At 43.9% G+C, this 12,072-nt stretch overlaps 1 protein-coding gene across 2 annotated transcripts in view; it reads right to left on the bottom strand.

Moving 5' to 3' along the window:
* LOC137427820 (transcription factor Sox-10-like) overlaps nucleotides 1-12,072 on the bottom strand; it is a 71,917-nt gene that overhangs the window by 13,342 nt on the left and 46,503 nt on the right. The window contains exon 2 of one of the 2 annotated variants that reach the window (XM_068117571.2): nucleotides 6,448-6,614. In XM_068117571.2, the coding sequence (XP_067973672.2) occupies nucleotides 6,448-6,614 (167 nt within the window). The remainder of the gene's footprint in view (nucleotides 1-6,447; nucleotides 6,615-12,072) is intronic. The other variant, XM_068117572.2, reaches the window with a different exon arrangement.

Raw genomic sequence — 12,072 nt, 5'->3', positions numbered from 1 at the left:
ATATATATATATATATATATATATATATATTTATATATATATATATATATATATATATACTAGCAGAAGTACCTGGCATTGCCGGGCGGGGGAGGGGAACGGGGGGGGAGGGGGAAGGGGAACGGGGGGGGGAGGGGAGGAGAGGGGGGAGGGGAGGGGGAGGGGGAAGGGGGAAGGGGAGGGGAAGGGAAGGGGGAAGGGGAGGGGAAGGGAAGGGGGGGAAGGGGGAAGGGGAGGGGGAAGGGGAGGGGAAAGGGGAGGGGGAAAAGGAGGGGGGAGGGGAGGGAGGAGGAGAGGGGGAGGGAAGAAGGGGAAGGGGGAGGGAAGAAGGGGAAGGGGTAGGGGGGAAGGGGAAGGGGTAGGGGTAGGGGGGAGGGGGGAGGTGGGAGGGGAGAGGGAAGGGGAGGGGGAAGGGGGAGGGGGGAGGGGGAAGGGGGAGGGGGAAGGGGGAGGGGTGAAAGGGAGGAGGAGGGGAGGGGGAAGGGGAGGGGTAGGGTGGAGGGAGAAGGGAGGGGGAAGGGGAGCGGGAGGGGAAGGAGGGAAGGGGAGCGGGAGGGGAAGGAGGGAAGGGGAGGGGAGGACGGAGGGGGAGGGGAGGACGGAGGGGGAGGGGAGGACAGAGGGGGGAGGGGGAAGGGGGAGGGAAGGGGAGGGCCAGTCAACAATGACGTTGCAGTTCTCATGGTAGGAGAGCAGCACAACAATCGTGACATCATCCTGCATCTTCGCAACAACAGCACGAAATGGATCCTGTGACGCCCTCCAGTACCGGTGTTGCCGGGCAGGGGAAGGGAGATCCGTACATTCGCCCTCTCGCCTCAAGCTCACTTGGACAAAAGCCTCGCACAAATTACACCGTGAAGGCCCAATGGCCATGTCTATGCCACAAATCAAGTACGTGAGCGAGTCTGGCGCATTGAATTGAAAATATATAGAACGCTCATACTCCGTGAAAAGTGAAGCCGCCGTGTCGCCATCTTGGTTCGCACGACTCGACCAACTCACTTCGCGGATCTCGTTTGTATTGAACGTGTCCCAGATTTTTAAAAACCAGACAACTGTTAAAATGCCATTTTGTGCAGCAATAAACTGCTCCAATCGGTTACGGAAGGGTTGTGGAAAGACGTTTCACAGCTGTTTCAAAGACGTTTAATTAATATCGCACAAAATCGACAAAAATCGACACAAAACACGATCGCATAAAAGGTGAAAAAACGCAATCGCTTTTCGCTCTGAATTACGTGCAAACGTGTGACGGAAATCACCATCGCCCAGCATCGAGTGCCAACCAAGGTGGCGCTCGGGAGCTGCATCTCCACCTATGTGGTGTGAATGGCAATGGTCATTCTATATATTTTCAGTTCAATGGTCTGGCGGCGGGGATGGAACATCACGTGATCGCTCTGAGCGAATCAGCGAGTTGCTCTGGCACCGGCTGAGATTCCGTGTATAATGTTCCTCGCTGAAATGCGCTGAGGTAAATATGAATAAAAAATATGGATCTCGTCAAATATTTTGAGGTAGGCCATGTCCATCACAGGCTCAATGGCCATGTCTATGCCAAATATCAAGCACGTGAGCCTCTCCGTTTAGGAGTCTATCGGTAACATTACACACACGCAAACTGTGTTTTATATATATATATATATATATATATATATATATATATATATATATATATATATATATTGTTGCGGATATGGGATTTGGATCCATCCATATCCGCTTGTAAATATTCCCCTATTTCCTCAATACTTCCCAACTATCCCCAATCCCCCATTCCCTAGTCCCATTTTCTGTAAACAACACTCTGTAGACCCGACCTTCCCCTATTTCCCCCATTAAATGTCGCATCCAGGTCCACCGCATCTCACGTAGACAACTATAGGACATCTTGCTAGTTATTCTTAGTCTATGTCAGTTAAGGACTCGTTTCCATTAATTCTGACTCTTCGTTGCACCAGAATGTGATTGTATGGCACCGTTAGGAAGTTTAGGACCTCCCAATACCTCCCCGCAGCTCTTCCTCACGGTTCAACAACAACAACAACAACAACGGCGGTGGCGCGGGGAGTGTGCGTCCTCACTCCGGCTTGGTTGGTAGGGGGTGTTGGGAGTGCACCATGCCTGTCCAACGAGCCGCCATCGAGCATGTGCTCGACGGGGTTACCAGGTAGGGGCTCGCTGTCAGCTCCTCGTCAAGGGCGGAGCCCGGTAACCCCCGCACCCAATAGAAGCGGCGGACCGATCCCATCTGGGGCGGAGCCAACGAGCCGAGGGCGTGTCACTCCCCGCTGAGCATGCGCAGAAAGAGGGAGGTGACGTCAGATGCGCGCTGAGCTGAAGGAGAAAGGACGCACCCTCGGAGCGCCGAGAGACCTCCCAAAGACTGAGCTGTATCCTGTCCCTGAGCCAAGGTGCACCTTGTGCTATCGACTGCCTGTCCTTCCCTGCCATCAATCCCTGTGTAAGTCAGTCTTGTTCCGTTTGTCTGTGGTCTGTCTGGGATAGATAAGATTGTGTCTAAGTGCCTATCTCTTCTGTGTCTTTACCTCCTTACCTTGTAATCTACCCCTTTTCTCCACCACCAATTATATCCTCCTCCGGAGGTCTTGAGAACTGTACCCCTTGTGTCGTTTCATTGATCCCAGTCGTTGTGTCCTTTCCAAATCATTGATTTAGCATAGCGCGACTTGGTCAACGTCGGGTGGAATCGGGTGAGTTGGGGAAGAATCGGGGGGAATTGTTAGGTCGCGGCAATACCACCGCTCGGTAAATAACATCTAATCCGCGATCCGTAACAATATATATATATATATATATATATATATATATATATATATATATATCTCGCAGTGTTAGTGTGAAAAATCTCTGAGGATATCCCGGAGACTCAATAGCTCAGTGGGCTGTCACCGTGTAAGTGATGAGGGTCCTGGGTTTGAGTCACGGGTTGAGTCAAAAAAAATTCACACTATCCCCACGCAGGAATTTACTTCCAGTTTCTTTAAAAAAAAAAAAGAAAAAAAAAATTATACATACATGTATATATATATATATATATATATATATATATATATATATATATATATATATATATATATATATATATATATATATATACTGTATATATATATATATATACATATATATATATATATATATATATATATTTGACATATGTTTTATGTTACATCAATTGATACATGTGGGAAAATTATACGCCCAGACACAGAAGCGAACCCAGATCCTTTAAACCCTAAATATTTGTTACAACACATCATCCTCCATAGGGTGCACTTTCAAACAGACACTTTATAAGCTACATGTCCCTGCTTATTACATCGAGATTGGCTAACTACTCGTACATGCACCATACTACTCTCCACAGTTGTATCTGTTATAAGATAATCTCTACCTCCCCCCTACAAATGGAACTTTATATGTAACATGAGATGTTACATCGCTATTCGCGGGGATACATTCCTGGAAAATGCCACGAATTGCGAAACCGCGAATGGGGGGGGGGGGGGGGGGGGATTGGTTCAATGGAAAAAGGGAGGATTGGTTCCCAAATCGCAAAAATCCATGAATAGAGGAACATACTGCGAATGGCGAGGCAAAATCGACAAATGGTGAGGCAAATCCCATGAATGTTGACGATAATCCGCGAATGTCGATGAGTCCCGGAAATGGTGAGGCAAAACCCGCGAATGTCCATGAAAATCTGTGAATGCATGCCGTGCCATTGTTTCAATAATTGAATAAGACAGCTAATTACATGAATAGATACTGCGCAGCGTTTTCATTCTGTGCAGTAACTCTCGGGGACGATGTGTTATGCAGCTGATGGGATATCCCACGAAGCAATGTTTACCTGTGAACGGAGGAATATCAGGTAAAAGATGGGTTTTATAAATGTGTCAAGCTGGTGGCTCATGAAAAAAAAAATTTGCGCCCGAGAAAAACCGCGAATTCGCGGGACCGGCTGCGAATATGGAAAAAAACGCGAATTTGCAGGACACTTTTTCGCGAATAGAGAAATGGGTCACATTTTATCAGTCGCGAATATGCGGAACCCGCAAATAGTGGGGTCTGGCGGTATTATATACATATATATATATATATATATATATATATATATATATATATATATATATATATATATATATATATATACATTCATACACACACGTCTACCTTTTTAATAGCCCACCATATTGTGGTGGTTGGCTGAGAGGAAGGTTTGAGCCAATATTTTACGAAACCGCTGGCCGAAACCGAGGACGTTCGACTGCAGCTGATTAGGCCAAGGATTTGTCAATTAATTCCTAGTGTCGGTGATAACTCGCCTGCTTTTGATGAAGGACACCATGGGATCTTTATCAACTACCAACTAGTCTACTATGTTTTCGGGTCTACTATGTTTTCGGGTCTACTATGAGGAGTTTCGGTGTTACTATAAGGAGAAAAGTTTTGGGTCTACTATGAGGGGGATCCACAGTTCCCCTTGAACTTACCAGGCTTGATGCCACCGACCATGAATAGCTTTGTGCTACGGCAGGTTGTTCGGCAATCGCAAATGCCAATTGGTCTACCATGTGGTCCCAGAGTTCTCTGTCTGACTACCGTTTGCCCGAGTCATGCGGCTTCCCAATCGGGGGACGCGCCCTCAGTTTTGCGTCAATCTAATCTTAATTTAATCTTGATTAAGGTGGCTGAGCCAACACTGGTGCATGCCGGACTTGAATAGGAGCCAATTAAGTTGGGAATTATAACCTTCCAGTCTAACCTAATGTGTGAACAGTGCTGAACCAATGAAGCAAAATACGAATACGTACAGATTGAAAAGGAAGTTCAACAAGAGGGATTTATTATTTACAAACTAAGGATAAATGTGAAATGCGGGGTCATGCAAAGGGGGACGAGAGATAAATGTGATCAATGTGAAATGATAAATCTGATAAATGTGAAATGCGGGATCATGCAAAGGGGGACGGAACTCAAGGACTTTAATGTACAGCGAGGGGTAATCAAAATGGATCAAAAAGGGGGAATGCAATTCAAAATGTTTAAGCAATCATGAGCAATGAAGAGTGAAGTGATATTTACACAACAAAGAAAATGGACAAGAGCAGAACTTAACCAATGCCTTACGTACCAGATAAACACAACATGGGTACCCAATCAGACCATCCGCGGAGGGAGATAAGAACAGAAGAAACAGTATTAGGGTTATCGGCCTCTTAGCTCACAGGGTGGGTTAGTGCTGTGGGGCAGTCGTGCCCGTGACTCAATTATTCAAATGGGCTCGTGCCCGTGTTACACAGCGCGCGCCACAAAGTTTGTAACAACACAACAACAACAACAACAGACATTTTAAGGCCATTTCCCCTGCTAGAGCGGGGGTTAGCCTTGTAAATAAATCATAATTACCCCCTAGGAAATGGGGAGAAATAGGGAAAACCTCTGACCCTCACCAAGGCATTGTATCACATTCTAACCCATTAGACCAGGGGAACGGACTACTTTAACCTTACACTATGGAAATAACTGCACCAAGGGACCTGTATGTTGGGTGCCATTGCTTTCGGGGCCATTCATATCTTGAATAATATCATTTGAAATACCAACTTCTTTCCTGGAAGTCCTTGCAGTGTCCATATGTTTTATACCTCTCCCACCTCCTCCCCCCCCCCCCCCCCGAAGCCCTCTCCCTCCCACAGATCTCCCGATGTCCCTGCTCTCAAATGTTGTGTTTGTGCACTTCCCCCTCTCTCCCCATCTTGTCTGCCGCTCCCCTTATTATATGTTTGATGTGTCTGATTTTTTTTGTGTGATTAATGTTAGCTCTTACACGAGCCTCGATCTTGTATACAAAAAGGAAGAAGAAAAAACATTTTTTTAAATATTGTGCTGTATATATCGGTTTAAGCCCAATCACTCAATGGTGAAGAATCACTGAAAAAAATTCTCTGATCCGGATTTGAATCTTCACCAAAATTAAAATAACTCTTCCTTGTCACACACTCAACCTGTCCACCAAGTTTCCTCTGAATTCGTCCACAACCTTTTACGATATCCTGCTATATATCGGGGTTTTTTTGCCCTATCACTCAATGGTGAAGGTTCACTTCCAAATTCTGTGATGCAGATCCAGATCCGGATGTTCACCAAAATCTAATAATTTCATCCATGTCACACACCCAACCTCTCCATCAAGTTTCATCCGAATCAGTCCACAACTTTTTGAGATATCCTGTTCACAAACAGACAAATAAATAGACAGAGAGGGGTGAAACATGACCTCTATCCACCTACTGTGGCGGAGGAAACAAAGACATCATCCAGATTCCGTTTTCTTCCCACAACATCCAACCGATCACAACTAAAAAGTGCAAAAACCAGACAGAGGGCAGACATGATGCAGACAGAGGTCGTCTATACCAGGGTAGGGATGTGTGCCGTGCCGAGAATCCACACCGTCACTTTCGCCTTTGGGTGGCTTCCTACGCCGTGGCTGATACTTGTAGTCCGGATGGTCCTTCTTGTGCTGGACCCGCAGTCTCTCGGCTTCCTCGATGAATGGCCGCTTCTCGTGCTCGTTCAAGAGTCTAGGGGCGCACACACGTCCTCAGTGATTAATATCATGAAACGACAAGGATTAATATCAAACGCCTTGATCAATTGCATATGCAATGCTTATTTTATTTATTTTTTTGTATACAAGATCGAGGCTCGTGTAAGAGCTAACATTAATGACAAAAAAAACAAACAACAAACGGACACATGAGACGAAATAAAGGGAGCGGGAGACAAGATGGGGAGAGAGGGAGAAGCACACAAGTTCAACATTTGAGAGCAGGGACATCGGGAGATCTGTGGGAGGGAGAGGGCTTGGGTGGAGGAGGCGTGGGAAGAGGTGTGGGAGAGGTAAAAAAAACAAAAAACACATGGACACTGCTGGGACTTCCAGGAAAGAAGTCGGTATTTCAGAAAAGTGGTTTCTTGTTTCTTGATTTGAAATAAATTTCAGAATCTTGCCTTCGCAAGATTCTTGGCATCACCTGGCGAGACAGAATACCTAACACCTCAATCCTAGACTGCCGTCATATCCAAGGTATTGAGTATTTTCTGATGCAAGCCCATCTTCGCTAGTCAGGACACCTCGCACGCATGGAAGACCACAGAATCCCAAGAGCGCTTTTCTAAGGACAACTTAAATTTGGTAAACGGTCAAGTGGTGGACAAAGAAAGTTCTACAAGGATGTCTTTAAGCCTACAGTCAAGTCTTGTGCCCTCCCAGTTGTCACCTGGGAACATCAGGCCACAAACAGGTCAGCTTGGCGCAACATTTGCCACGAAGGCCTGGGTCGCTTTGAATACGGGAGACTTGCGATTGAGATACAGCAGAGGCAAGAAAGGAAAACCTGCCAACTTGCGCACCAATGAAGGGAGGAGATTCATCCAAAACGATGACTCACACCATCAAATATAATAACTATTTTAATCTACTGCTTATTTATTTTTCACATACATTCGACCCGCCTTACATGGAACGCACAGTCACATGAAACCTTCCCCATCTGAGTGAGGTCTTGCCACAACTCCATCGAACCGATCTCACTCTACCAGCACCAATCCCAAATCATCTTCACTTCATCAATCAAAACAATTAATCACAGAGATTTCTGCAAAGTAACAAGTTTTTTTTTTCCTTTGAAGGAATTTATTGAAGCACAATGGTGGTTTTGTTTGTGATAATGAGGTTCAACTGCAGTTTGATGTGGGGAAGAAGGAAGAAAAACTTGCTTGCCGGGATTGAAACCCCAAACGAGTTTGCTTTCTTGGAAACCAAAGGCACGGAACAAAGAAAATATTATTTTCGAAAGAGAAAACTGTATTTCTGCCCTCCCCTCACGAATATGAACGAGGTGCTGGATTATCATTATAATAATAATAATAATAATAATAATAATAATAATAATAATAAATGATAGTGATTAATGATCAAAGTCCTGTTCACTGTGCTTTGATTACACTCTGTGTCTGTGTGTGTGTCTGTGTGTGTGTCTGTGTGTGTGTCTGTGTGTGTGTGTGTGTGTGTGTGTGTGTCTGTGTGTGTGTCTGTGTGTGTGTCTGTGTGTGTGTGTGTGTGTGTGTGTGTGTCTGTGTGTGTGTCTGTGTGTGTGTCTGTGTGTGTGTCTGTGTGTGTGTCTGTGTGTGTGTCTGTGTGTGTGTCTGTGTGTGTGTCTGTGTGTGTGTCTCTGTGTGTGTGTGTGTGTGTCTCTGTGTGTGTGTGTCTCTGTGTGTGTGTGTCTCTGTGTGTGTGTGTCTCTGTGTGTGTGTGTCTCTGTGTGTGTGTGTCTCTGTGTGTGTTTGTCTCTGTGTGTGTGTGTCTCTGTGTGTGTGTGTCTGTGTGTCTGTGTGTGTGTGTGTGTGTGTGTGTGTGTGTGTGTCTGTGTGTGTGTGTGTGTGTGTGTGTCTGTGTGTGTGTGTCTCTGTGTGTGTGTGTCTCTGTGTGTGTGTGTCTCTGTGTGTGTGTGTCTCTGTGTGTGTGTGTCTCTGTGTGTGTGTGTCTCTGTGTGTGTCTCTCTGTGTGTGTGTGTGTGTGTGTCTCTGTGTGTGTGTGTGTGTGTGTCTGTGTGTGTGTGTGTGTGTGTGTGTCTGTGTGTGTCTGTGTGTGTGTCTGTGTGTGTCTGTGTGTGTCTCTCTGTCTCTGTCTCTGTCTCTCTCCCAAGTACACAACTTGTGTATTCTTTCAATCAAACAAGGGTAGCGAACACAGTGTGTTTTTATCATGGACTAGCTCTTCTGATCGCTTGAAGTGACCGAAATTCTTCCATTAAAGGGAATTCTTCACGGAATCATGATGTGCAGGGCCCATGACGCTTTTCCACATGGACGGGCTGACCCAGGCCACGTCTCGAAAAACCGGGATAATGACGATGACCTGATATAATTATATCCGTCATGCTCATATTTCGATTCTTATTCCGATTATGTGAGCTATCTTTTAGAATCAGGATGCCTCCTGTGCATAATAATATTTGTACACTATACATTTTAAAAAAACAATTCAAAAACAATTAATGTAGCTGCCAAGCAGTAAGGGGCTTCATGAAAAGGCAGGAAAGGGGAGCCGAGCCTCCCCTTTGGCAATAGTAGAGGAAGTGCAAAGTATACAAATATACCTGCTACCCACTCTCCTTTTTAATTATGCTGGTTTCTGCTACTTAACAGGCAATGTGGGGAACCCTCCTCTCTCACATGGCAATTAGAAATATTCTGGTTGCACTCCTGCTCGCAGGCCAGGCTCAAGTCCGACATTTTGACGTGCCTGTACTATACATCGTGCGTGTATTGTTCACAGTTCCCAGGCAATATAAGGGAGGGATCACAAAGTTCTTTCAGTTCAAATCATCAATTAAAATGGACGCGATGACCAGGTTTCCGTTGACCAACGACGAGTTGCCCGCCTTGTGCGATGCAAAATTAAAGGCTCTGCAAGCACCAAAATAGATACAGGAGTTCAAGTTGTTGAGAAATTTAAAGGGTGAGAGAAGAATTTCTTGGAAAAAGTGAAAAAAAAAAACAATAATGAAAGAAACAACTTGGAGAAGAAAAAAAAATAAACAAGGTATGGTGTAAACATGAAATAAACAATGATTTAACACAATGTAAAAAAACAGTTTTAACACAAGATAAACACATTATAAATACAATTTCAATACATGATCATAAAAACAAAAACCGGTCTAAACAATACTGTAACATTAAACACAGTAGAAACACATTATAAATACACAATGTAAACAAAAACCAGTCGAAACAATACTGTATCAGTAAACAATAAACACATTATAATCACATTAAAAATACATTATAAATACATTATCATGCAAACAAAAACCAGTATAAACAATACTGTATCAGTAAACAATAAACACATTATAATCACATTAAAAATATATTATAAATATAGTTATGATAATAGCCTGGTGTTGGCTTAGCCGTTAGGGTGCTGGCTTGGGATCCTAGGATCCTGGGTTCAAATCCCGGCCGATCACTGAATTAACGCCAGGGGAGTTGACTCAGCCTGTCATCCTTCTGAGGTCGGCAAATTGAGGACCAGCTTGCAGGGATGAAAGTGTCAGCGTCTACCCCAGTTTAAAATAGGTAAACCATATCCCTGCGTGTCGTAAGAGGCAACTAAAGGGTTGGTGTCAGGAAGGGCATTTGGCCATAAAAACATTGCCTCAAAAAGGGAACCATGATGATCGTCATGGGGCCCGCAAGGCTAACCCCCGCTAGAGCAGGGAAAAATGGCCTTAAAAAGGGATGAAAAAAAAAAAACCGGTGTAAGATAAATACATCATCATGCAAAACAAAAACCAGTATAAATAATGCTGCAGCAGTAAACACATTATAAATACATTATAAACATTATCATATAAACAAAAACTAGTATAAACAATACTGTATCAGTTGACAGTTAACACATTATAAATACATTATAAAGATATTATAAACACCTAATAAATACATTATCGTAGAAACAAAAACATAGGGGCAAATACCCCTGGTGCTCACCTGGTAGAATAAAGAGTATACCACAGTACCACACTGACTAAAGGGTATTTTAAACCAATTTGAATAGTTTCTCGAAGACATTGCAGCATGTAGATTCATACCAACATAATCATAAGACTTTAAACAAAAAAATATTAAAAACATATTTTGGGGGGCAACACCACCGTCGACCCCTCACAGCACAATTTTTTTTAAATGCTGTGAACTTTGGTCCATCACGGGTCATGAAGGTTGTGGTCAAGTTTCATTGAAATATTGTGTGTAGTTTCAGAGGAAAAAGCAAATATCTATTTTGGGGGGTCAAACCTGGACCCACTTTGATCTCCCATAGACCCCAAAAGGGGCAGATTGTTTTTTCAATGCCGTGAACAAATTTTAGTCACAACACAACAAATATCATTTGTGCCAAATTTGGTCGCAATCCCAACAGCGGTTTCAGAGAAGATGTTTCAAGTGTTTACGGATGGACGGACGGACTGATGGACAGACTGACGAACGGACGACGCACCATCGCATAAGCTCCCCTGAACTTTGTTCCAGGTGAGCTAAAAACAGTATAAACAAGTGCAGATTCAAAGTACACCACCCCCATGCCAAATAAATAAATAACATCCTCCAGTGCGTGGCACCCGGCGATACCGCCATGCAGCACATAGAGATGCAGATGTGTACAATAATTGATTGATGAATTGCATCATTAAAATCAATAAATAACAAGTGAATCCTCTTGGATTGCGCTGAGGTTTGGGCATGGAATTTCTAGGAGGAAGTATAATTTGTATGCAATGAAAGTACATGTAATATGGGATCGAGTAAGATCGAGTAAGCTTCACCAGTGCGCGTGCGCGAATTTACGTCACGTCGGCAGCGAGAAGGCGTTCCCCAACACGAACCAATCAGGAACTGCCACGCCCACTTATATGATCTCAGAATTCCTGTGACAGGAATTAGCGTTACACTGGCTGGAAGTCATTCGCTAGAGGCGCTTCCTCAGCGCCAATCACCAGTGCGCGTGCGCGAATTTACGTCACGTCGGCAGCGAGAAGGCGTTCCCCAACACGAACCAATCAGGAACTGCCACGCCCACTTATATGATCTCAGAATTCCTGTGACAGGAATTAGCGTTACACTGGCTGGAAGTCAATCGCTAAAGGCGCTTCCTCAGCGCCAATAATCGTAAAATAATTTTTTCATCAATTGGCTAACAGCAGACCCAAACCACCAATGTTTCATCTGAAGCTCTAACTTTTTGAAAATTAAATAAATAATTAATCCCCAAAAAATAATTATTAATTGAATAAATTTATCAATCAATAAATTAATTCATCGATTGATTGATTAATCAATAAGTCAAAAATATCATTTATAGCCAAATCACTTAGTCACTGTTGTGTTGCATAATTAATATGCAATTGATTAATTGCATAATTAAAATTGATTAATTGCATCTTCTGCCTCGCTCGTAGGCTTAGACTACCG

This window comes from Myxine glutinosa, chromosome 5 (genome assembly GCF_964187855.1).
Source record: "Myxine glutinosa chromosome 5, kmMyxGlut1.1, whole genome shotgun sequence".
Classification (NCBI taxonomy): Eukaryota; Metazoa; Chordata; class Myxini; order Myxiniformes; family Myxinidae; genus Myxine; species Myxine glutinosa.
Note: the sequence above shows the minus strand (reverse complement) of the source record. Positions and strands in the feature narration are given on the sequence as shown.